Source organism: Fusarium sambucinum, chromosome IV (assembly GCF_050947815.1).
Source record: "Fusarium sambucinum isolate potato_lamoka chromosome IV, whole genome shotgun sequence".
Classification (NCBI taxonomy): Eukaryota; Fungi; Ascomycota; class Sordariomycetes; order Hypocreales; family Nectriaceae; genus Fusarium; species Fusarium sambucinum.
In genome coordinates, this window is record NC_139291.1 from 3,389,759 (window position 1) to 3,415,435 (window position 25,677).

The window sequence follows — 25,677 nt, forward strand, 5'->3', positions numbered from 1 at the left end:
ATGGATGGCTTCTACTCCCCCCATCAGCAACAGCAACGACAGCAGCAACAGCAACAACAGCAACAACAACAACGCATGCAACCGAATCAACCGAATCACATGCAACACAATATGAATGACCCTTCCTACTTTCCAGGAAGGGATTCCCTCGACGACATTGTTCGCGATAACCAGGACAAGCTATACCGCCGGCAGAGCATGCCCCAAGCATTTGCTAACCATATGGGTCAGTTTCAGATGCCACAGCATCAGGAGCAACATCATCAAGTGCAAAGACGGATGTCTGCTGTTGGCAATGGCGATATAATGACCTTTGGGACTGATAACGGCGACCTTAACTCCTATCAATTCAATGAGCCTATAGGGCCAGGCTTCCCAACCATCAATACCTCTATCGGCATGGACCAAATGGGCAACTATATGACAGCCGACCCTAACGATTACTCGGCTATCTCTCCTGATATGATGAGCTCAATGATGCCCAATACGTTTGCCAGTATGAGCGTTGGGGCGCAGATGGCAGGCAACGGCTCGCCCATGAACCTCTACTCTCCATCCATCGGACAATTTCCACAGGGTCAACTTACCCCTCAAGTCCAAGTTGGTAACGACTTCTCTATGGATCTATCTCCCGACGGTAGTTCAATGAACATGAATCAAAGCAACCCTCCTCGACCGAATTCGATTGCTGCCCCTGCCAGTACAACTATGGACACAATAGAAGAACCGGGCGACAATATGATGAACAGCCACCAGCCTTATAATAACGCAAACAGCGGAGATAATAGCCAAAATTTGCCGTCTTTGTCCCGGCAGGTCTCAACCGCCTCTGGATCTGTCGTTTCTCCTTCACAGCAACAGTCACACGGGACTGTGTCGACAACTGTTACCCAGCCTACCAGTACATCAGTCGCTACGACACCATCAACCAGTGATGTCCCCAGAGATTCAAAAGAAAAGACAATATACTCGAAAAGCGGATTTGACATGCTCAAGGCTTTATGGCTAGTTGCTACGCGCAAAAATCCACGGATTCAACTTGGTGCCGTTGATATGTCGTGTGCTTTCGTTGTCTGCGATGTTTCCATGAACGATTGCCCCATTATATATGTCTCCGACAACTTTCAGAACCTAACTGGTTACAGCCGTCACGAGATTGTTGGACAAAACTGTCGGTTTCTCCAAGCGCCTGATGGTAAAGTTGAAGCGGGATCGAAGCGCGAATTTGTCGACGATGGTGCCGTGTACAACTTGAAAAAGATGGTTCATGAGGGCAGAGAAGTCCAACAAAGCCTTATCAACTATAGAAAGGGCGGGAAGCCATTCTTGAATCTTTTAACCATGATTCCCATTCCTTGGGACACGGATGAGATCAGATATTTTATTGGCTTCCAGATTGATCTTGTCGAATGTCCTGATGCAATCGCATCTAGTCAAGATCTAGGAGGTGTTAAGGTGAACTACAAACACAGCGACATCGGTCAATATATTTGGACACCACCACAATCTAGCCAGTGGGAGCCTGAGAATGGTCAGACCTTGGGTGTAGACGATGTGTCAACTCTACTACAGCAATTTAGTCCGAAGGGTTTGACATCAGATTGGCACAAGCAATCTTGGGACAAGATGCTCCTCGAGAATACCGACGACGTTGTCCATGTCCTTTCACTTAAAGGCCTGTTTTTATACCTCTCGCCGTCGTGCAAAAAGGTTTTGGAATACGAGGCCGCTGATCTTGTTGGCAACTCACTCTCGACTGTTTGTCATCCGTCCGATATTGTCCCTGTCACACGAGAATTAAAGGACACCACGACCGGGAACCCAGTAAATATCGTTTTCCGAATACGGAGAAAACACAGCGGCTATACGTGGTTCGAAAGCCATGGGTCACTCTTTGTCGAACAAGGGAAAGGCCGAAAGTGTATCATTCTGGTGGGTCGTAAGCGACCAGTGTTCGCTTTGAGCCGCCGCAATCTTGAAGCAAACGGAGGTATTGGTGACAGTGAGTTATGGACAAAGCTCTCGACCTCGGGCCTTTTCTTGTATGTCTCTTCGAACATTAGGTCACTGCTAGACCTTCAGCCTGATAGCCTGGTCGGAACCAGTATACAGGATCTTATGCGGAAAGAATCACGGCCTGAGTTCGGACGAACGATGGAAAAGGCAAGGCGTGGGAAAACTGTTACTTGCAAGCACGAGGTTCAGAACCGCAGGGGCCAAGTGTTGCAAGCACAGACGACCCTTTACCCGGGCGACGCCTCCGAAGGCCAAAAGCCATCGTTTTTGCTTGCTCAAACAAAACTACTAAAGGCTTCTTCGCGCAACCTTGCACCTCCTAGCGCATCTGGTTCCAGGTCTATCGCTGCTACCCCGAGATCAAACAATGGAAGCGAAAGCCATGCGACAGGCCACGTCTCGCAGCCTGCCGGTGGCGCACTCGCACCAGGTACTCAAGATGCAGCTCTGGCTTCAGAAGACAACATTTTCGACGAATTAAGAACCACTAAATGCTCCAGTTGGCAATTCGAACTACGACAGATGGAGAAGGTGAATCGCATATTGGCCGAGGAACTCGGAGGACTGCTTTCTAGTAAGAAGAAGCGTAAGAGAAGAAAGGGAGTTGGTAATGTCGTTCGGGACTGTGCAAACTGCCACACAAGGAACACGCCTGAGTGGCGTCGAGGACCCAGTGGTCAGAGGGATCTTTGTAACAGCTGTGGTCTCCGTTGGGCCAAACAGGTAAGCCTCTTAATCTTGGTCATACTCAGGATGTTTGTTGACCTATTTATTAGACTGGTCGAGTTTCCCCTCGTAATTCTTCTCGTGGGGCCAATACTGCCAACGGCGATTCTCGAAGCAAGAAGTCCAATTCTCCCTCATCGCCGTTGCATAAAGAACTTTCGGCCGACAGTTCCAACGCGCAGACCGCTAATGGTGAAAACGGCATCAACCCTGCCCAACTTTCGAAGCAGAAGATCATAGACGGAACAGCTGCGCCCAGCGGTGCTCCTTCGGCTACTGGTGTCAATACATCGGCCGGAATGCCGCCCTTGAGTCATTCCTCAATGTTGGGTGTTGGGCAACCTTCGTCGATGGCTTCGATCCGAGAAGAGCGTGAAACAAGCCAACCTTGAGCGCTGGGCGTGATATATTTTTCTTTCTTGGTTCTTTTTCCTCGTGGTTGCAATCTGGTAAAGGATATACGGAGCGAGGTGTCTTGATTGTCCAGCATTTGTGATACCCATCATCTTTCTTTCTTCCGTAGCCTCTCATTCACATTTGAGGCCGATGGACATAACAAGACATTTGTGATAACAATGACTTAGGGCTCAAAAATGACACTGAGCATTCGAAGTCTGTTTTATTTTTTGGTATGAGAGGTATTGCTCTATACGGTGTATGAAGACGGGACGTTTGGTATAGGAATAGACGCGAACATACTTACTACATATACGAGGCGTTTGTGGAATGGAATGGAACATTGAGGGTGAATTGGACACATCCAGCCCATGTCACTCAAACAGATTCTACACTTGGTTGTCGGAAACAGTCATGGTCAAACGATCTGTCTCTGGGCTCCATATATGCTTTCAGTCAAAGATACTGGGTGACATGGAGTTGTGAAGATACCACCAGTTGGGTTTACAACTGGGTTATACATACTGAGTGTTAAAATGGGCATATTTACTACCAATAAGTTATGGGAGGATGTTTGGGCATGCACATACAGTAAACGAGAAGCGAGGCGAATTAGCAAACAATATAAAATATATACGAAGTACTTCCTTGTTTGGCTACCTACCCTGCAATGACTTGTCGACAGAGAAACTAATCACATACTAACTTATCTTCCTTCATAGTATCTTATTGAAACTAATTGAGCAAAGGTGCAGACTCTCATTTTGAAACACATCTAACAACATGAATGTTATTAACTGTCTAGGCACTGTGATTTTCGGCTATATACCGTTCTGGTAATTCTCGTGATCCGAAAAGCCTCATCTCGAAATCAAGGCCTGACATTTGCTTTTATCATGGTACCAGGCGAGGCTACACATAAATTGATTCAAATCAAACACTAAATTGCCAACAACAGCGTGTGATGGTTTATCTTCTGATCGAAAGGTACAACCACTACAGAAGCAGATGATTGATTGACGTCAGTGGCTCCCCTCAGACTGATAAGGCTAGATTGATATTGCCACATCGCCAGACCAAGGGGCATTGACAAAACACACAACGGTAAGCAATCAGTCAATTTATGGAGTTTTGTATCACTGCTGTGTCAGAAGCCAATTAATTTAGGACAGGAGTCTTGGCTCAATCTTAGCTTATGTACTAATTGGAAAGGCAACTCTCCGGTTTGTAGATGTGAACTAAGACTAGGGATTGAGAACTATGTCCAATGGAAAATGCTGTATAAATAGATGAGAGCTACCGAGTTATATGAATTGTTAAATCTCTCGCGACTAGAGCACGAGTGGTTTGAAGACTAGAGCTCATCCTTTGTGTTTGCTTTATTCTCCAATTCTCTGCTTTCATTGTTCTCGTTCATACCCGCAACACCCTTACGCCGTCGATCAAGGGCCACAATCTCTTTGTCGTAAACAGTCCACTCTGGGACCTGGCGCCTTGCACGATCGAGCTTTGGCTCTTTGGTTTGAGGATTGTTGCAAAGGTCGATAGTACGTGCCCTAGTCAGACTCTCATCGCTGCACCAGGTTTCGCACCAGAGCCACTCCTGAGGAAGACTGTGGATTGGAATGGCAAACTGCATATTATTTGGCAGATCTTGATCCAGGTTAGACAAGCTGTTGGGGTCAGCTGAAAGTGTATGGTACTGTTGTCGAAGGCGATCTCCTGCTGCTAGCTGGCGGAAGCGGTTAAGGTCGACAACGTAGAGCGCCGAAATATGGTATGGTAGTCCGCGAAGATAATTCGCCCAGTAGCCTTGTTTCCAGAATCTGAAGCCTTCCATTTCGGTGCGCGAGTCGCACATAGGCGTGAAACCATATGGCGCGCCCTCGAGATCGTGGTTCACGAGTTCGATCATGTCGGTTCGAACAATTTGATCCGCGTCAACAAATATGACTTTGTCCAGAGAGAGAGGAAACAATACATCAAGGAAAAGGATCTTGTATCCCCATATTTCGCGCTGCTTTTCCTTTTGTTGACGAAGCCAGTGAGGCCATTTGTAGGTGACCATCTCGTACTTAAACCCGTACTCAGCTGCCATATGGGGGATGAACTCTTTGAACGACGGGGAGAGGAACTGCTCAATGAACCAGAACTTGACTGTGTGTTTTGTGTTCCGCATAACTGAAACCATCATGATGTTGAGCATGCGTTCATACAAGTGGCCGCTGGCAACGCTAAAGATGTTGATTTCAGCATGTTCTTGAGCTGAGATTTCCTTGGGCGATTTGGCGCCCCCAAGGAGACTTTCCGCAAACTTGAGACCTTTGGCAACAATGCTATCCTTTTCGTTATCGGGCGATTCCAGAACATCAGCCTCTTCCATTCCGGACTTGCGATTCAGACGTGGGTATAAAGTTGTACCCTTGAAGTCCATGAGTGCAATTTCTGTGCCTTCGTCTCCAGGTACAGCAGCATAGCCCTGGGCACCAGCACTCTCAATAGTGAAGATCTTTGAGCTGCGGCCTTCTTTGAGTCGGATACTATAGAATCCGGGATTGGCCTTGAACTGGAAGTATCCGAGGTTAGCCATAACAATGGTATCTGTTATGAGAGGATCGTTCTCGGTTGCCAACGCCAATTGTGCACCCCTTGGAGCACCCCGCTTGCCGTCTCTCGAGTGGCCTTCAATGAGAATGTTCTCTAATTCGTAAACCACATCGATATCTGTCTTGACAGAGCTGAGCTTGATGTTGTCTAAATCCTGGATCGAATCTTTGGCAGCCACCAGCCAAGCAGGAGGGACATCCATGCCTGCCGTCAATAGTGCTTCTGAAGGAAGGCCCTTAAAAGTAGCCTTGGGGCTTTTAACATGACCAGAATCGTCAAAAGATGGCGTGGAATCAAGCACGTAGCGGAAGAAGCGCTTGATAGGGAGTTCTCCTGTCAATTCCTTTGGATTCATGAAGAGCTTTAGGTATATGCCATCAAGTTCTGACAGAACCTTGAGAATAGGAGCCCATCTCTGTCCCTGTTCACTAGTGGGATTGACGAGACCGACTATATGGACGCTCGCAGTTTCCGGCTTGCCCACCTCGATAGAGCTGTGTGTCGAATTCCAAGTGCTGTAAAGGGTACTTCGTATCGACGGGGCGGACTCAAATATCCCCTGAGGAAGGTCCGAGATGGTAGAAAGCGCCGTAATGGAAGTGAGTTTCGCAGCAGCAACGGGGTCGGATAATTTATCCGTGAAGCCGAGTTCTTTGATCGCAGCATAAAGAGGAAGGATCCTGTTGCGTCGTTCAAACTCCAAAAGTTGCTTCAGGTCGTCATCTCTGAAAGCGACACCAGATGGTAGGGGACCGACGAATCGGCCATTGAGGAGCAGGCCCTTTGTTCCGGGTTGAATGTTGGAAGTAGATAGAAAGTTAGTTAGAGCAGTACCAAATCCATCCTCTTCCGCTGTCCATGATGCTTCGAGCACAGCCTTCAGATCGTCCTTGTATTTCATCTCTGCAAGTTTAACCTCGCTGAGCTTGAATGCACCATTGATGGCATGGGCATTTGAAAGTGAAGAGGGATTGTGAACAAGATCAAGTCGAACCCCCTGATTGTTGCGTTTGAATTCAAGAGCGGTAAGCAGGAGATCTTGCCCGTCGTTAGTGTTGAGATCAGCGATGACGGTGAGCACGACCCAGTCTTCTTTTGCACTCTCAACCGCGGCAGGCAAGACAGCTATTTTATCAAATAGCTCCGCATGATCTGTGTAGAGCTTGTTGACATCCAGGATACGAAGAGTCTTATCATCATCAGGGAAAACATACGCATTTCTCTTTGAAAGGGCAATGTTAAGAAAGAGATCTGAAACGGGCGCCTCCTCGTTAACGTGCCCAAAGTATACAGCTTTCTGGATTGTCTGCTGATCCTCAGTTAGCCGCTGACCCATTATCTGTACCCAATTCTTTTCACGTGGGATAACTATGCCATTGGCGAGAATTGGGCGCACAGTGGTGTCAGCGTTAAGCCGACTTGCCCAGGCCTGGCCTGCCTTGACTCTCTGCACGTAAGACTCTGCCTCAAGAACCTCGCTCAAGGTCATCTTTGTCATTGTTGGCAGCGGTTCTCGTCCGTCGATGGCTTTGGCGAACGACCTCTTATTAGCCGCACCCTCGGGGCCCTCTTCGCTCTCTTGTAGATAAGTAATGAGAGATTCAAAACCATAAGTTTCCATTAAATGATAGACAACCTTGGCTTGAGCAATAGAGGCAGGAGTGGCGGCTAAAGGTACAATACCGAATCGTATAGTGATCCCACGTTTCATGAACTGAGCTAATTGCCCGAAAGCTCTTCCATCTTCAAGGTTGGTAAAATCGACAGGTGCAACAACATGAAAGAGGTTGAGGGCAACCTGTGGAAGCTGCCCTGGATATGCGCGTTGGAGGAGCTATACGATAATTAGCGATGCAACTTCAGGGACCAAACTTTTACATACAGCAGTCAAATCGCCCGGGAACTTTTGATACCGGGCATCCTTCTCGAGGTCGTTGAGCCACATGACAGCTTTCCCGTCCTCCAGTCGATCAGTCCAGTCAAATCTTGGAGGTTCATCATCGGCTTTAGAACTGGCAATCTCGGAATGGCCCAAGAGTGAGACAGCTTGCTGGCCATCGAAGCCAAGTTCGCGTACACCATCAATAAGCTTGCGCTCACGCCGGATCATTTCTATGAGTGTGAATGGTTCGATCTGACGCTCAATGAGTTGAACGCCATTCATCCAAAGGAAATTGATTCCACTAGGAACGCCGGCCGCCACGTTTTTCTCTTGCTCCTCCACGAGCCCTTGAGTAATCTCGTGGGAGGCAATGGACGCCGAGAACTTGGGAAAGTCTTGTGTCGATTTTACCAAAGCATCGAGGGGGCTGTCGCTTTTGAGGATGAAAGATGCAGTCTTGAGACCTAAAGATGCAAGCTCAGAAGATGAAAGAGGCTTCAGGTCAGCAACCTCCTCATCAGTGTCAAGATCAACATCTGGCATAATAGATTTTTTTGGGGTCTCCGGGCCTGATTCACGATCATCAATTACGATGTAATCAGTCCGCTTCAGATCCAATTTAACACCATAGCCGCTCACAGGCAAGGAAGAATTGGAAGCACCGGGGCTTCGGCGGTACCGCAGTCTGTAGGAAAGACCACCTTGCCTTGCAGCTTGGGAGAGGGTATCGTGGAATGGACCAAAAGAGGCGTGCGTAGGATCAGCATAAAGAACGGCATCTTTTCCAAGCCCCAGAACACGATCGAATGGTAGCACTTTTGCTTGTCTATCTCATGTTAGAAACGGAGGATGGGTATGTGGTAATTACCAAACGTACTTGGAGGCTACTCCACCCTCGACAGCCGCGTCAAGCCCCGGGGAACAATACTTTTGGCCATCAATCAAAGCCCAGCTCTGGCAATCATCAGCAGCATCTATTTGAGATCCGGAGTCCACAGCTGTACTGTAATATTGGTAGTGCGCTTCAATACGCGGTGCGGCAGCCCGTAGGGAAAGTGATAACTTGAATGTAGAAAGGGCATCGGGTGTGATGATATGGCTATCTTCCTGAAGAACTTGGAGGAACTGATGGTAGAGCTCTGCGTCTGAATTGGCTGATGCAAAATGGCCACTGGCAATTTTATCGAGAAGTGGGAAATACGCAGTCGAGTTTTCCCCAGCAGCTGTCTCACTACAAGGCGTTAGAGCTAATCCGCGAAAGGCTCACGAGAAACAGTATAAGCTTACAGGAGCTCAAGCAGATACGGCCCGTGAGGGAAGGCAGCGTGCATGCCCACATTGACTGAAGGGGAAGTAGACGTAGCTGTGGCAGCCAACACGGCCATGGCCATGTATTGGGAGAGACACGGCATCTTTGCAGCTTATACCAGATAATGCATACAGTTGCTTTTGGTCGTTGATTATGGCAGCTTAAGAGCTTCGCTGCTCGCGATGGAGGGGCAGGGCAGAGGACAGCTCTCAAAAAACTAGGATAGGAATTGACACTGAATCATGTAGTAATGGTAAAGTCCTCGATCTGGAGCCAATCTGTGGAATTGGATACCCACAGGTTGGTTTCTACCTGAACTGCCAGCAACAACAGACTACTGGGCATAAGAATAGTAGGTAAAGAAGGCTGACCTGACCGTCTCCAAGTACAAAGAAGGTAGGTCTCAGAATCGGACAGCGTCACTTAAGCCAGGAGCTGCTTGAATTAGGTTTAGCGCGGAGGGACGTTAATGGGCAGGAGTGCTTAGGTTCCTTTCCTTTCCTACCTACGTGGCAGTACTAAGTTAACTCATACATTTCTGGGCAGCCACATTCAGGGAGCTGGTCCCCGATTTTCCTTTACTTAACACCTGGCCCCTCTACAACGGGCGAACAATGTTCCATGATTAGCAGTGGCTTTGCACTGAGATCCACTTGTACTCCCCCAGCATGATAGGATAGCCCACATTGAGCATCGTGTTCAATTGCCCAAGCCTAGGAAGGAGTTCGCTTCGTAGGCCAGCATTCAACTACATTTCCCTCTCCCTTACAACTCCTGTATTCCTCACCTCACCTCGCCTTGCCTTTGCCGTGCTGTGCTGGTCAACTCGCCCCCGACTCTTGCGATCCAGCTAAAAGCCAGCCGAACAGCTACTTCCATCAACCGCTTCCTGGGCGTCTTGAATTGTTCCACCCCTTAATGCTCGAAGCTGCGGCTTCACGTCCCCGCCATAATGCAATCCTCCCCGGGAATGTTGACCAAGGTATGGAAGCATGATGATGACGCAACTTGACAGGACTGACAGTATTCCTTTTGCGCAGTTCGAGTCCAAGTCCTCGAGAGCTAAAGGCATTGCCTTTCACCCCAAGAGGTTCGTTATTCCACGTCGCTGAACCGCATCGCAAGCTCCGAAGCTGACAAGTTTACATCAGACCATGGATCCTCGTTTCACTACACTCTTCGACCATCCAGCTCTGGGATTATCGAATGGGAACTCTAATTGATCGCTTCGAAGAGCACGATGGTCCCGTCCGCGGCGTGGACTTCCACAAGACGCAGCCGCTTTTTGTCTCTGGCGGTGACGATTACAAGATTAAAGTCTGGTCTTACCAGACCAGACGTTGCCTTTTCACCCTCAACGGCCATCTCGATTACGTCCGAACCGTCTTCTTCCATCATGAGCTTCCGTGGATTTTGTCAGCATCCGATGACCAGACCATTCGGATATGGAACTGGCAGAATAGGTCGCTGAGTATGTCAAAACGGTAACCCTGACCTGGCTGCTAAATGCTGACCTTCTGATAGTTTGCACCATGACCGGCCATAACCACTATGCAATGTGCGCTCAATTCCACCCCAAGGAAGACCTCGTCGTATCTGCATCGCTCGATCAGTCCGTCCGTGTTTGGGACATCTCCGGCCTCCGAAAGAAGCACTCCGCGCCTACCTCGATGTCCTTCGAGGACCAGATGGCACGCGCCAACCAGAACCAGACCGACATGTTTGGCAACACTGACGCTGTTGTCAAGTTCGTTCTAGAGGGTCACGACCGTGGCGTTAACTGGGTCGCTTTCCATCCCACTATGCCCCTCATTGTCAGCGCTGGCGATGATCGTTTGGTGAAGCTATGGCGTATGAGCGAGACTAAAGCTTGGGAAGTCGATACGTGCCGAGGCCATTTCCAGAATGCGTCAGGATGTCTCTTCCACCCGCATCAAGATCTGATTCTGTCTGCCGGAGAGGACAAAACCATTCGCGTATGGGATTTGAACAAGCGAACTGCTGTCCAATCTTTTAAGCGAGAGAACGACCGCTTCTGGGTTATCGCAGCCCATCCAGAAATCAATCTTTTTGCTGCTGGTCACGATAATGGTGTTATGGTCTTCAAGCTGGAACGAGAGCGCCCTGCTTCTGCTGTGCACCAGAATCTTCTCTTCTACGTCACCAAGGAGAAGCACGTCAGGTCTTACGATTTTCAAAAGAACATCGAGAGCCCTACACTCCTCTCGCTCAAGAAGCTTGGCAGTGCCTGGGTCGCGCCCCGAACTCTGTCCTTTAACCCTGCGGAACGATCGATCCTAGTCACGTCCCCGGCCGATGGAGGCTCTTACGAATTGGTTAACCTCCCCAAGGATGGTTCAGGCGCAATCGAGCCAGCTGAGTCTAAGCGAGGTGCTGGCAGCTCTGCCATTTTTGTCGCCCGTAACAGATTTGCTGTTCTCAACACCGCCAACCAGACCATCGATATCAAGGATCTCTCCAACAACACTACCCGATCCTTCAAACCCCCTACCGGCACTACCGATATCTATTTTGGAGGTACCGGTAACCTCTTGATCATCACTCCCACTGCTGTCCACCTTTATGACATTCAGCAGAAGAAGAGTACTGCTGAGCTTGCTGTGAACGGTGTTAAATATGTCGTCTGGTCCAACGACGGACTTTACGCCGCTCTCCTGAGCAAGCACAATGTAACTATTGTGTCGAAGACTCTTGAACAGGTCAGCACTCTACACGAGACCATTCGTATCAAGAGTGCTACTTGGGACGATGCGGGCGTTTTGCTGTACTCTACGCTTAACCATGTCAAGTATACTCTTCTAAACGGCGATAACGGTATTGTCCGAACCCTTGACCAGACCGTTTACCTGGTCAAGGTCAAGGGCCGCAACGTGTACTGCCTTGACAGAGCCGCGAAGCCTCGTATCCTCCAAATTGACCCTACAGAATACCGATTCAAGCTGGCTCTGGTCAAGCGCAACTATGAGGAAATGCTCCACATTATTCGAAACTCGAGCCTTGTTGGCCAATCTATCATCTCCTACCTGCAGAAGAAGGGCTACCCCGAAATCGCCCTCCAATTCGTCCAAGACCCTACCACTCGGTTCGATCTTGCTGTTGAGTGCGGTAACCTCGATGTCGCCGTTGAGATGGCGAAGGAACTTGACAAGCCCAAATTCTGGACCCGTCTTGGTACGGAAGCACTGGCACACGGCAACCATCAGGTTGTTGAGATGTGCTACCAGAAGCTTAAACAATTTGACAAGCTGTCTTTCTTATACCTTGCCACTGGTGACCGTGCAAAGCTTGCCCGTATGGCCAAGATTGCAGAGCACCGTGGTGACTTCACGTCACGATTCCAGAACGCTGTTTACCTTGGAGAGGTCGAGGACCGTATTCAAATGTTTAAGGAGATCGACCTTTGTAGGTGCCTCTATTATTTCCTTTAATGACCATTGCTAACTTATCCCAGACCCTCTTGCCTACATGACTGCCAAGTCCCACGGCCTTGAGGAGGAGTGCCAATCTATCCTGGAGGCTACTGGCCTCATAGAGGAAGATCTTACGTTGCCTGCTCTAGGAAGCCCCTTATCCGCCACTGCACCTATCGTTCCCACCTTCAAGGCGTCTTGGCCTACCAAGGCTACCTCGCAGTCTTTCTTTGAGAAGGCTCTCCTTGGCCAGGTTGAAGGTCTATCTTTGGAAGATGAGCCCGCCGTTGCCAACACGGGCTTCGAGGACGCAATGGAGGTTGATTCGGCCGCCAAGCGTAACGGTACTCTGATTGATGACGATGACGAGGATGTTGCCGGTTGGGACATGGGAGATGACGATGTCCCTGAGGCTGATAGCGACTTTGTCAACGTTGAGAGTGTTGATGCAGGGGGTGCTGCCAGCAGTGAGGCCGATATGTGGGCACGAAACTCACCATTGGCTGTTGACCACGTTGCCGGAGGCTCCTTTGAAACTGCTATGCAGCTTCTTAATCGCCAGGTCGGCGCTGTCGATTTTGCGCCTCTCAAATCACGTTTCTTGGAAGTCTACTCAGCCTCCAAGACTTTCCTACCTGCTTCTGAGGGGCTGCCACCTTTGGTAAACTACGTACGCAGGACTCTAGATGAGACTGATCCGAGAAAGGTTCTGCCTATCATCCCTCGTGATCTGGAGCACCTTGCCTCCAACGATCTCCAAGCAGGTTACGATTCAATGAAGGCCAATAAACTAGAGGATGGCATTGGCATCTTCAAGGGCATCCTCCACTCTATTCTCGTCAATGCTGTTTCAAGCGAAGATGAGGTTTCTGAGGCCAAGAAGCTCATTACCTCGGCCAGCGAATACGCTGTTGCTATGAGTATTGAGCTCTCGAGGAGACAACTCGGCTCTCCTGAAGATGTTGCCAAGGACTCAGAGAAGCTTCAAAGAAGTTTGGAACTGTCGGCCTATTTCACCATCCCCAAGATCGAGGTGCCCCACCGTCAGCTTGCTCTGCTGAGTGCTATGCAGTTGGCCCTTCGAAACAAGAATTACAATTCCGCCTTGAGCTTTGCCAATCGCATCATCGCCAATGGAGGGGCAACCAAGATTGTAGAAAACGTAAGTCAACCCAAGGCTTGGGATTGTTAGTTTGCTTCATTTGCTGATTGATTTCTATAGGCCAAGAAGACCAAGGCTCAATGCGAGCGCAACCCTAATGATGCCATTGAGATCGAGTTCGACCAGTTCGCTGAGTTTGATGTGTGCGCTGCCAGCCATACACCCATCTACAGTGGTACTGCGTATGAGGAGTGTGCCTTTGATGGCTCCAAGTACCACACCAAGTACAAAGGCACGGTGTGCCGCGTGTGCGAAGTTTGTGAGATTGGCAAGCATGGAAGTGGCTTGAAGCTGTTTGCTTGAACTCGCAGAACATAGTCAAAGATTTAATGATGAGAGTGGGCAGCTGGGATAAGGAGTTTCGAGTCAACGATGCATGAAAAGGGCCGGCTAGAAGAGACGAAAGGTCTCGGGCTCAAAAAAAAGGGTTGAACTTGGACGACTGGCTGATAGAAAGATGACAAAGGAGTCATGTTTTTGTAGTTGCAACTTAGCCTGATTATATATGCGCGAAGCACAAGATCACGGAATCACGCTTTTAAGAGATGTATGTTTGATAAATGTTTTGGGGACTCGCCTGAAAGTCGAGTTCATCAAGTTAAAATTAGTCGTACAACAATCCTCTGTTTCTCTCTACTTGTCTATGTTCGTCTCCGTATTCTCTTTGTGGTGTAGGAGCACACCCATCAAACAATCGTCTCGAGCTCACGGGCATAACCCAGAGCATTCTCTATCACCATTTGACTCATCTCCTTGGTCTGATTGCCATTCTCGCCTTCAGCGGCATCGGGGAAGTAGATGTGGCCATCGCGAACAATCCAGCCACGGTGGCGGGCAAAGGAAATAACGTCGCCTTCGGAATCCAGGAAGAGGAGGGACTTTGTAGAGCTAATAGGTAAGCTGGGATACGCGCGTTCGCTGCTGGAAGCAATCTCAGAACGGATCTGGTTCTTAAGGATCTACAACGAGGTCAGTATTGGCTGGCAGGGAGACTAGGAACTATATGGGCGGCTTACTTCGGAAAATACGCTGTACTCGTCGCAAGGCACCTCGCTGCTCTTCATGGCCTTCCATACCCGGTCGTAGGATCCTTCCATCAACCATCTCTCCAGACGGATAGGATAGCCCAGGTATCGATCGCTCTCGACGTCACCGCCACCTCCCTCACGATTCTCCAAGCTCTCAAGCTCAGTGTGGAACTCGGCATATCGACCCTGTGTCAAGAGAAGAAGCAAGCTCAGACCAGTAACCTTGTTACGCTCGAGAAGGTTGGGTGGGAGAACGGAGGCGGGCAGCTCGTAGAAAGGCTGGAGTTGCTGGACGTAACGGGTGAAGGCTTCGGGATTACGAGCGCGGATGGCAAATAAGGCGCCCTGCTCGTAGGTCTCACGGGCGAGAGGCAGCAGTTGCGTAGGAGTCGAAGGAGAGGGCGTCAGGGCGTTGAGCTTGAGAAGAGCGAGCTTGGCCTTTGAGAGGAGGGCGTTGGCATCAGTATAGCTCATGGAGGGGGAATGCTTGAGCTGAGAAATGATCTGGGAGAGGTTGCGCTCGGCCATGGTGGGCGACGGGTTGTAAGTGTGTAGCCCAAAGTATCGAAAGTACGAGTGAGCAGTGAGGGGGTGGCTAGAGAGTTGTCGTGGTGGATATGCGATCAATAGAGTGTTATTTGTGGTTGAGGGTGGTGTTGATGATGATATCCATTCAAGCTTCAGCAGGCTGCATCCAGTGACGCGAGGCCACGGCACATGCCTGTGGTTGGTGCTGGTTGCTATATTTGCAGGGATATGTCGGATAAATGATGCTCCGGGACCTCCATATCTTGCGATAATGTGAACATGGTCAATTAGAAACCTTCAAGCAAGCAAAGGTGTTAAACGCCATAACTATTGGGATTATGTTGCTTCTCGAATATATAATGCTGTCCTAAACTTTCAATCTTATATTCTGGTTTAGAGACCACTGTGAAATATGATACCGAACGAAATGGCCGCGTTAGTTGATATTTATTCTACACTTGGTCCGTATGTCCAGCATGAGAGACCCTTGTTCTCGGCTTGTGCTGTAGTAAGGTTAAAGATGGAGTTTAGGGGGTCTCAACTCTAGCTTCGATTTACAGGACTGCCGCTGATAGTACGTATCCATTTCACAATCATTCACACTTATTCGTGTCGCCGTTGGCATGCTTTGTGGCTCTGCAGAGCTGCACGGCCCTGTGTTTGTGTACGTGCAACTCTTATATACTCCGACGTATAGCAAACTTACAACCTCCAGTTGCTAACCCCGAGACATGTACGAAAATAGCCACTAAGGTTATGGCTGAGTGGTCTCAGCACGTAGTTTGGCTCAGCTATGAGAGCTCGGCAACGTGTTGGGGCGAATGGCACAGAGGTGTCCCTCCAGCTGACAACTAATTAGAGGCCGAACTGACTGCCCAGGAATTAAGAGGCCTCATACAGGTATGGAGGGTGAGCCATCGTAATCAACCTCCTTGTATACCTACCGCTACCACGTGTTGGCATGAACTCGAGAATTGCTTTAACCTCGAAATCCGACGAGGTAAAATAGGTTAAGAAAAGGCTGGGAGTGAAGTTAGTTAGCATTAATTACCTTATAATATATTTTATATAATATCTATTACCCTATAACTGGCTATCCCTTATAACTAGCTACTTAATTTATAACTTAATAACTTAATTTATATTTTATTATTTTAATAATTTCTTTATTTTCTTATAATAGCTAATACTTTAAAAAGAGCTATATATTTAATAGTAAATATAAGATAATAATAATTTAATAGTAATAATATAATTATATTATAAGGCTTAATATTAAATTAAAACTTTATATTAAAATAAAAGCTTTAAATAAATAATAAAAAAAGATTTTATTTTTAATATAATAATAATAATAAAAATTAATAATATTAATAATTAAAATAATATTTCCTTATAATAGCTAATACTTTAAAAGGAGCTATATACTTAATAGTAAATATAAAGTAATAATAAGTTAATAATAATAATATAATAGCGCTATAAGGCTTAATATTAAATTAAAACCTTTTTAATTTAAAATATAATTTAAAATTTTAATATTTTAATATAAGTTTAATAATAAAATTTTAAAGTAATATATTATATAATTATATTAATTCCTATAAAGTTAACTTTTACTTTTAAATTAGCTAATATTTTAATTTTCTTTATTTTTAATATAATTTATTATTAACCTTTAATTAGCCTTATTAACCCTATTAACCCTATATATAGCTTTTATTATTTATAAGGCCTTTAATATAAATATTTTTATTATTTTAATTATTTTAATAATATTTTTTATAATTTTATTTTTAATTAATTTAATAGGATTATTAAAGACTTTATTAGCCTAGGCTATTTATAACCTAAGGTATTAATATTAATCCTTATATTTATAATTAAACTTAATTTTCTTAAGGAAAGTAGCCTTATTATTATAAATATTAAGACTTTTTATAAGCTTTTTCTTAAAATCTCTTAAGTATTTAAGCTTTTATTTAAGCTTTATTATTATTTAACCTAGCTTATAAGTCTAGAAATATATTATAAAAAGTAAAAAAAGCTTATAATTAAAAGTAATTAATTTAATAAGGCTATAATTATTATTATTATATTAAATTTCTTAAAAATATTTAACTTTATATTTTAACTATTTTAAGCCTTTATTATTATTATTAAATAAAATAATATTAATAATATTTTTTTTACTAAGGAAATAGCTATTAAAATAGTTATAGATATTATTATAAAGGCTTTTTCTTTTAAGAATAAGAAATATAATACTATATAAATCCTGCAGATTAATTAGCTATATAATATAGCTAATAGTAAATAGACTAGAGATTAATTAATTACCTTAATATTTAAATAAGTAATTATTTAAAAGTATTTAATAGATTATAAGAAGAAGAAGCTATTATATATATAAAAGCTTCTTAGTTTTAATTTAATATTAAGCCTTATAGTATTACTATACTACTACTATTAACTTATTATTACCTTATACTTATTATTAAGTATATAGCTCCTTTTAAAGTATTAACTATTATAAGGAAATAATTTATTTTAATAAAATATAAAAAGATTAAAACTTTATAGCTAAATTATATTAATATAATATTAAGCTTATTATTATATATAAATATAAAGTTTCTATATATACTATTAATTCTTATATTTTAAAGCTTTTTTTATTAAAAAGTTAATTAATATAACTTTTTAATATATTTTTTATTATTAGCTAATATAATAACTAGCTATTTTTTATTATTATATAAGTTATTATTCCTATAGGTTAAGGCATTAAGGCTATTATCTCTAGGGTTTAAACCTGCCTAGTATAATATATTATTAAGATTACTATTAATTAGCTTTCTTTATTATATAAGCAATTAAATAAAAAGACTTATATATTATATTACTTTAATTATTAGTATTAATAATTTCCTTATTTTTATTATTATTATAATAAACTAGACTTAAGTAGCTACTTATAGGTATTAATAAATAGTATTATTTAACTTAAAGAGAAAGAGGGATTTCTAGATAATTATTTCTCCTTTTTTTTATATAGAGATAAGATAAGCTACTTAAATTCCTTATTAAATTAAGGTATAAATATAGCCTAAGCCTATAATATATTTCCTTTTTATATTCTTTAATATTACCTTAAATAAAGAACTTTTTAAATTTAATTTAAATAAAGTCTAAGTAAGATTTTAATTAGATTTTTATTAATATCTTAATATTAAGAATTATTTTCTAGAATTACTTAATAAAACTTTAAGATAAATCCTAGTAAATATTACTTTATATTTTTAAATTTTTATTATATTATTTTTTATTGGTATTATTAAATCTATATATTTTAACTATTATCTTAAAGATATTTTTATTTATATTTTACTATATACTTTAATTAGCTTTATTATTTTTTTATTTACTTTTATTAAGATATTTAAATAATTCCTTATTATTTCTTTTTATATTTATTATTTTATTTTATTAAGTTTTTTTATATCCTTATTTATATATTCTTTATATTTATAAGTATTTAGCTATTATTTATTTTATTTTCTTATTATAACTAGCTTTTATATTTTTCTATATATTTATTTTACTTTACCTTTTTCTCTTTTATTATCTTATTATATTTATATTTATATTTATTAATATCTATATTATATTAATATAAATCTTTATTAATTTATTTTATATTTTATTATTATTATAGCTATTACTATTAATTCTCTTAATAATTCCCTTATTCTCTTTAATAATAAAAAAGATAGCTTTATTAAGTATTATACTATTAATATATATATTATTAATAAAAATAGTAATAATAAAGAGTTTTAAGTCCTTATAGCCTTTATTATATTCTATATTTAATATATTAATAAATTATATAAATTTAAGATTTTTAAATCTTATTTATTAAATAATAGCTATCCTTATAAGTAATATTTAAAGGTAAAAAGAATATATTCCTAAGAGGATTTACTTTATACTTTTAATTCTGCTTTATAAGCTTAATTATATTATTTATAATCTTTTACTAAGAATAATATATATATTATTATCTTTAATATAAAGAAGAAATACCTTTAAATTACTAAGGAATTTTATTATTATATTAACTAATTTAAAAATTTATATATTATTACTTATATTAATTAAATCTCTATTTAGCCTATTTATTTTCCTTTTAATACTTATTAAATCCCTAGGTCTAATTTAACTTTATTTATCTTTAGCTTTTAAGCTATTATCCTATTACTTTTTAACTTTAATTTAATTATTTCTTTTACTTATAATAATATTACTACTTTTTAATAATAAACCTAGGTTAACTTTTAAGCCTTAGCCTAAGTAAGCTATATCTTTATCTATAAATAATATAATTAAAATACTTAAATTATTTTTATCTTTATTATTAATACTATTGCCTTTATTAGAGTTATTTATACTCTTTATAAGTTTTACTATTAGTCTTATTCTTATTATTATTAATATAATAAACCTTTTAAATTAAAAAAGTCTAATTATTTTTATTTTCTTTATAGTAATAATTAGTTTTTAATTAATAGTATTTATTATTATTATTATAGGCTTAGGCTATACTTATACCTTAGTTTAATAAGGAATTTAAGTAGCTTATTTTATCTCTATATAAGGAGGAAAGAGAAGTAATTATTTAAAAATCTCTCTTTCTCTTTAAGCTAAATAATACTATTTATTAATACCTATAAGCAGCTATTTAAGTTTAGTCTATTATAATTATTTAATTTCTTTTAATTTAAAGCTAAAAAAACCTTTTAATTAAAATACCCCTAGACTTTAATATAAAGGAAAAATAATAATTAAAGGTAATATTAAATATAATACTTAATTAAGTTAACCTTAAATATAAAAAGCTATTTAATAATATTTAAGCCTTTATAATTAAATTAATATAAAATTAATAAAAAGCTTTTTATAATAATATAAATAACTTAGAGATATATTTTAAAGCCTTTTTATTATTATATTTATTAATATTAATACTTTAATATATAAACTTAATAATCTTAATAATACCTTAAATTAATAAAACCTATTAATAAAAGCAATTACTTATAATTTATACCTTTAATAAAGATAAGAATATATAGCTTATATAAAGAATAATAATTAAGTATATAATTAATACTTTAGCTTATAAAATTAAAGACTATAAGGATTAATAATTTTATATCTTCTTTAACTTAAAAGAAAAAGTATAATAAAAAGTAATAGCTTTCTTTAAAGATAGACTTTTTTAATATTATAATCCTTAGAAATTTTATAATTACTTAGAAAATATATATAATAATTAGTATTAATAAGAAATTATATAAATTAAACTTAAATATATTTAATAAGGCCTTAATAAAGAATTTACTAAGTTTTATATTTATTTTAATTAAAAGCTTATAATAATAAAAAGATTAAATTAAAATAATAATATTAAGCTTATAAAGTTATATTATACCTTAAATAAGTAATTATATAACTATTTAATTAATTAAAATATCCCTTATAATAATTATAATAAAGTAATATTTTAATATTAAGCTATTATTATTAAGCTAAAATTATATAAGCTTAAAGAAAAATTCTTTAATTATTATACTTTAACTTAAATATTATTTTAATCTAGGGTTAATAGAAATAATAATATTATTATATTAAGAATTAATTTAGCTTTTACTAAGGCTATTTATAATAAGTAAAACCTTTATATTAAATATAATATAAATATTAGGCTTAAAGCCTATTAAATCTTAATAAAAATACTTTAATAATAATATATATTAAAATTATATTTTTATTATAATTCTTAAGGCTATATAATAGCTTTATATTATTTAAGTTTAATATAATAATTAGCTAATTAAATATAAGTTTAAATACTTTAAGTTAAAAACTAAAATAATAATAATATTTAATTAAAAAATAACGAAGGAAATTAAAAACCCTTAGGTATAGTCTTATATAAAGGTTAATAGTTAATTATAATAGCTTAATAAATATATATTAAATTAAAATAAAAACTTAATTTTAAGAGATAAATATAATTATAAATAGTTCTTTATTTATAATTTTTATTTTTTTAAATTTATATTTATTTATTAATATATAAATTAATAATAGCTATAATTACTATAAAGCTATAAATAAATAATTAATATAATACTTTAAATTAAATTTAATTAAACTTATATACCTTTATAAAGTTAAAATAGCTATAGAAATATAATTATAAAGTTATTTAATATAAATAATAATATTATAAATTATATATATTATATAAATTATAATAAACTTAAATAGCTAAAAGTCCTTTATAGTTTTTTATATTATTTTAAACTTATCTTAAGAAATAATATTAAGACTTTTATAATTAATATATTATAATAGTATAATTTATATTAAAAAGTATAAAATTATAATTAATATTATAAATAATATAATAATTTAAAGTATTAAAATAAAAATAATATTAAAATTAATTATATTTATTATAAAGTTTATTTTTATAATACTTATAAAATAATAAATAAAAGGTATATAATAATTAGAAATCTTTATTATTATTAGCCTTAATAAAATAATTAAGATTTTTTATCTTATAATACTTATAGAATATATATTAAAGCCTTACTTAAAGAAAAATTAAATTTAATTATCCTTAGAATTATTAGACTATAAAAACCTATTTAATCCTAAGAATATATTTACCTTATTATTATTTTAAGGTATATAAGATTATTATATTTAATTTAAGCTTAAATTAAATAAAAAGCCTTTAGACTTATTATAAAGACTATTATATAATATATTAAAAGACTATTTATTTAAATTCTATAAATAAGTTATAAACCTTATAAATAAAGGATAAATTAAAGCTAATTTATTATTAATTATAGTATTTATTTTATTAATAAAGAAATTAAGAAAAAGATAGTAATTTTATATAAATTATAAAGTATTTAATAAGATTATATAATAAGATTAATATCTTTTATCCCTTATTAAAGAGATATTATAATTATTATTAAAAGTAAAATAGCTTATAAAGCTAGATATTTATATAATATTTTATAAAATATAAATTACCTTAAGTTAAAAATACTTTATAGTATTTTAAATATACTTTAAGCTTTTTAAGTAATTAATAACTCTATTTAATTTAATAAATATATTAATTATATTCTAAAGATATATTAATAATACCTTAAGTATATCCCTAGGTATTTTTACTATAGTATATTTTAATAATATCTTTATTTATAGTAAAGAATTATACAAAAATTATATATAAAAAGTTTATAAAATATTAAAATACTTATAATAAGTAAAGCTTAATCTAGATCTATAGAAATATAACTTTATAATAAATATAATTAAATACCTAGGATATATTATATAAGTAAAAATTAAAATTAAATATAACTTAGAAAAGATCATTATTATTTAAGATTAAAAGCCTTTAATATACCTATAAGGATTATAAAATTTCCTAGGATTTATTAACTTTTATTATAATTTTATTAATAATTTTACTGCTATTATAATACTATTAAATTACTTAATAAAAAAAAATATAAAATTTAAATAAATAAAGGCAATTTAAAATATATTCTAATAGCTTAAGGAAATATTTATTATAAGCCTTATTTTAATATAATAAAGGCTAAATAAAATTATAATTATAAAAGTAAATTATTTTAATATAGCTTTAAATAAATATTTATTTTAAAAAAATAGCTAAGGAATCTTATATTTAATAGCCTATTATTTAATAATATTTAATTTAATATAATATAATTATATAATTTATAATAAAAAACTATTAATTATTATTTCATATTTAATAGCCTAATTTATAAAGCTCTATAGACTTTATTATTCTTTTATAATTTATATAAATTATAAAAACCTTAAATATTTTATAAAAGCTTATGAAATCTTAAAATAATAAATATATTAGGCTAATTTATTATTTTAATTTAATTCTTATTTTTATTATTAATTAAAAAAGCTAGCCTTTAGATTTAATATATTTTATTAAAAAGATAAAAACTATTTAAATATAGTATTATATAGAAGCTAAGTCTTATAATTAATTAATATCTCTATAACTATAATTAACCTATTAAATATTAATAAAAAAGGAATACCTATATAGAATAGGCTAATTATAAATAGAGATAATATTAATATTACTTAAATAAAGTTATTATAAAGATTTATAATCTTTATTAATATATATTTATAATCTCTATAAAATTAAAAAATAATAATATTATATATATATAAGGCCTAATTATAAGCTATTAAAAATAAAAAATAAAAGTTTTTAAAGATTATAAAAATAATTAAATAAATTTAAAATTACTTTATTAACTTATAAAAAGTATATTTATATTAAAAATAAATATAATTACCTTTATATAAGCTATTTATAATAATAATTATTTATAATATTTATAATAGCCTTATTATAAAATACCTAGAAAAAAATATAACTTTTAAAATAATTGCTTATAATTATTATTAAAATAGTATATTATAAGCTATTAGGTAATTTTATAGGAATTATTATTATATTAAAGTATATAAAAATAAATAAAGATAATAAGGCTTATTATACTTATTACTTATTATTAATAAATACTTTATATAAATTTTAATTAACTTTATAATAAAATTATTAGGCTAGATAAAAGCTAATTTAATATTTTATATAATTATAATAAATAAACTATTAAAGTATATTTAATTAAAGGTATTATTAAATATTTTAATAAAAGCTTATATTATATAGTTTAAATACTATTAATAGAGATTTTATAGCTTTTTAAAATAAATTATAATTAATAGAGAATTAAATTAATTAAATAAATTTTAAAAAAAACTTTATTAATTAATAGGAATAAAGTAGCTTTTATTTATTTCCTATTATTTTTAAATTAATAGTAAAATTAAATAAGCTAATTAAAAAGTCTAAGCTATTTTATATATAATAATATCCTTTAAATAGTTTAATTAGTTAAAATACCTCTTAATAATATAATAAGCCTTAAATAATAAACTATTTATAGTAATAGGCTATAGCTTAAATAGATTATTATATAAGTTTAATTTTAATATTATATAGTAAATTAAATAATTTTAATTATTAGCTATAAACCTTAAAGAATAAGTTATTTCTTTTATTATTTAATTTTATAAAAAGTTAAAAATAATATAAGCTATTATTATATATTATTAATAATAAATATAAAATTCTTATAATTAATATTAATATTTAACTAAGAGATTTTAAATTAAATATTTAATTTAATTTAATTTATATAATATTAAAATAAATTAATTAAATAAGAAATTTAATTAAATAATAGCTAAATATAATATAATTAAAGTTTTAAATAAACTTAATATTTACTTTAATATTTTACTAAGAATTTATTCAAATTTTTATATTAATTTAATAGAATAAATAGCCTTAAATCCCTTATCTTTATAAATATAAATAAATATAAGATTATTATTATAGCTAATTCTTTAAAAAGAGAAATTAGAACTTTAAAAAGAATATAAAGTTAAGGCTATTTTAATAGCTAAAAATATATTAAAATAAGGATAATATTATAATATATTAATTAAATAGAAAAGCTATATTAAACTATAATAATAGCTATTAAAGAATATATTAAATATATAGATATTAAATAAATATAAAGTAAAATATAAAAATATATTTTATTTAAATAGCTTTAAATAGGCTAGGATATTATTTAAAATAATAAAGAATTATAACAATATATTAATTATAATAATAATATAAATAATAAAAATTAAAAATAAATTATATACAATTAAAAATAAAATAACTTAAGTATAACCTAGATATAATATAAACTTAATTAATATAATAATAGCTAAACTTAAGCTACTTTAAAAGGTATAATTATAATAGATTAAACTTAAGCAGCTGCTTATAAGTATTAATAGATAGTATTATTTAACTTAAAGAAAAAAAAGGATTTTTAAATAATTACTTTTTCTTTCTCTTTATATAAAGATAAAATAAATTACTTAGATTCCTTATTAAACTAAGGTATAAATATAGCTTAAGCCTATAATATATTTCTCTTTTATACCTTTTAATATTATTTTAAATAAAGAATTTTTTAAATTTAATTTAAATAAAATTTAAATAAGGTTTTAATTAGATTTTCTTTATTATTTTAATATTAGAAATTATTTTCTAGAATTACTTAATAAAATTTTAAAATAAGTCTTAGTAAATATTATTTTATATTTTTAAATTTTTATTATATTATTATTTATAAATATTATTAGATTTATATATTTTAATTATTATCCTAGAGATATTTTTATTTATACTTTATTATATACTTTAATTATCCTTATTATTTATTTATTTATTTTTATTAAAGGTTTTAAATAATTTCTTATTATTTCTCTTTATATTTATTATTTTATTTTATTAAGTTTGTTTATATTCTTATTTATATATTTTTTATATTTATAAATATCTAGCTATTATCTATTTT

The 25,677-nt window shown here is 35.5% G+C and overlaps 4 protein-coding genes across 4 annotated transcripts; 2 read left to right on the forward strand and 2 right to left on the reverse strand.

Moving 5' to 3' along the window:
• Positions 1 to 3,134, forward strand: FSST1_001117 (white collar 1; the record flags this gene model as incomplete). The annotated part of the gene is made up of 2 exons (XM_083225162.1): positions 1 to 2,739; positions 2,793 to 3,134. 2 exons carry the CDS (start codon positions 1 to 3, stop codon positions 3,132 to 3,134), a joined length of 3,081 nt encoding a protein of 1,026 aa, XP_083091299.1.
• Positions 3,135 to 4,492: 1,358 nt separating this feature from the next.
• Positions 4,493 to 9,039, reverse strand: FSST1_001118 (UDP-glucose:glycoprotein glucosyltransferase-domain-containing protein; the record flags this gene model as incomplete). Its single annotated transcript, XM_083225173.1, has 4 exons — positions 4,493 to 7,579; positions 7,628 to 8,453; positions 8,505 to 8,858; positions 8,915 to 9,039. 4 exons carry the CDS (start codon positions 9,037 to 9,039, stop codon positions 4,493 to 4,495), a joined length of 4,392 nt encoding a protein of 1,463 aa, XP_083091300.1.
• Positions 9,040 to 9,888: 849 nt separating this feature from the next.
• On the forward strand, positions 9,889 to 13,832 carry FSST1_001119 (coatomer subunit alpha; the record flags this gene model as incomplete). Its single annotated transcript, XM_083225184.1, has 6 exons — positions 9,889 to 9,918; positions 9,977 to 10,026; positions 10,088 to 10,407; positions 10,461 to 12,359; positions 12,409 to 13,529; positions 13,590 to 13,832. 6 exons carry the CDS (start codon positions 9,889 to 9,891, stop codon positions 13,830 to 13,832), a joined length of 3,663 nt encoding a protein of 1,220 aa, XP_083091301.1.
• Positions 13,833 to 14,215: 383 nt separating this feature from the next.
• On the reverse strand, positions 14,216 to 15,085 carry FSST1_001120 (proteasome regulatory particle lid subunit RPN12; the record flags this gene model as incomplete). Its single annotated transcript, XM_083225195.1, has 2 exons — positions 14,216 to 14,488; positions 14,546 to 15,085. 2 exons carry the CDS (start codon positions 15,083 to 15,085, stop codon positions 14,216 to 14,218), a joined length of 813 nt encoding a protein of 270 aa, XP_083091302.1.
• Between the last annotated feature and the right edge of the window lie 10,592 nt (positions 15,086 to 25,677).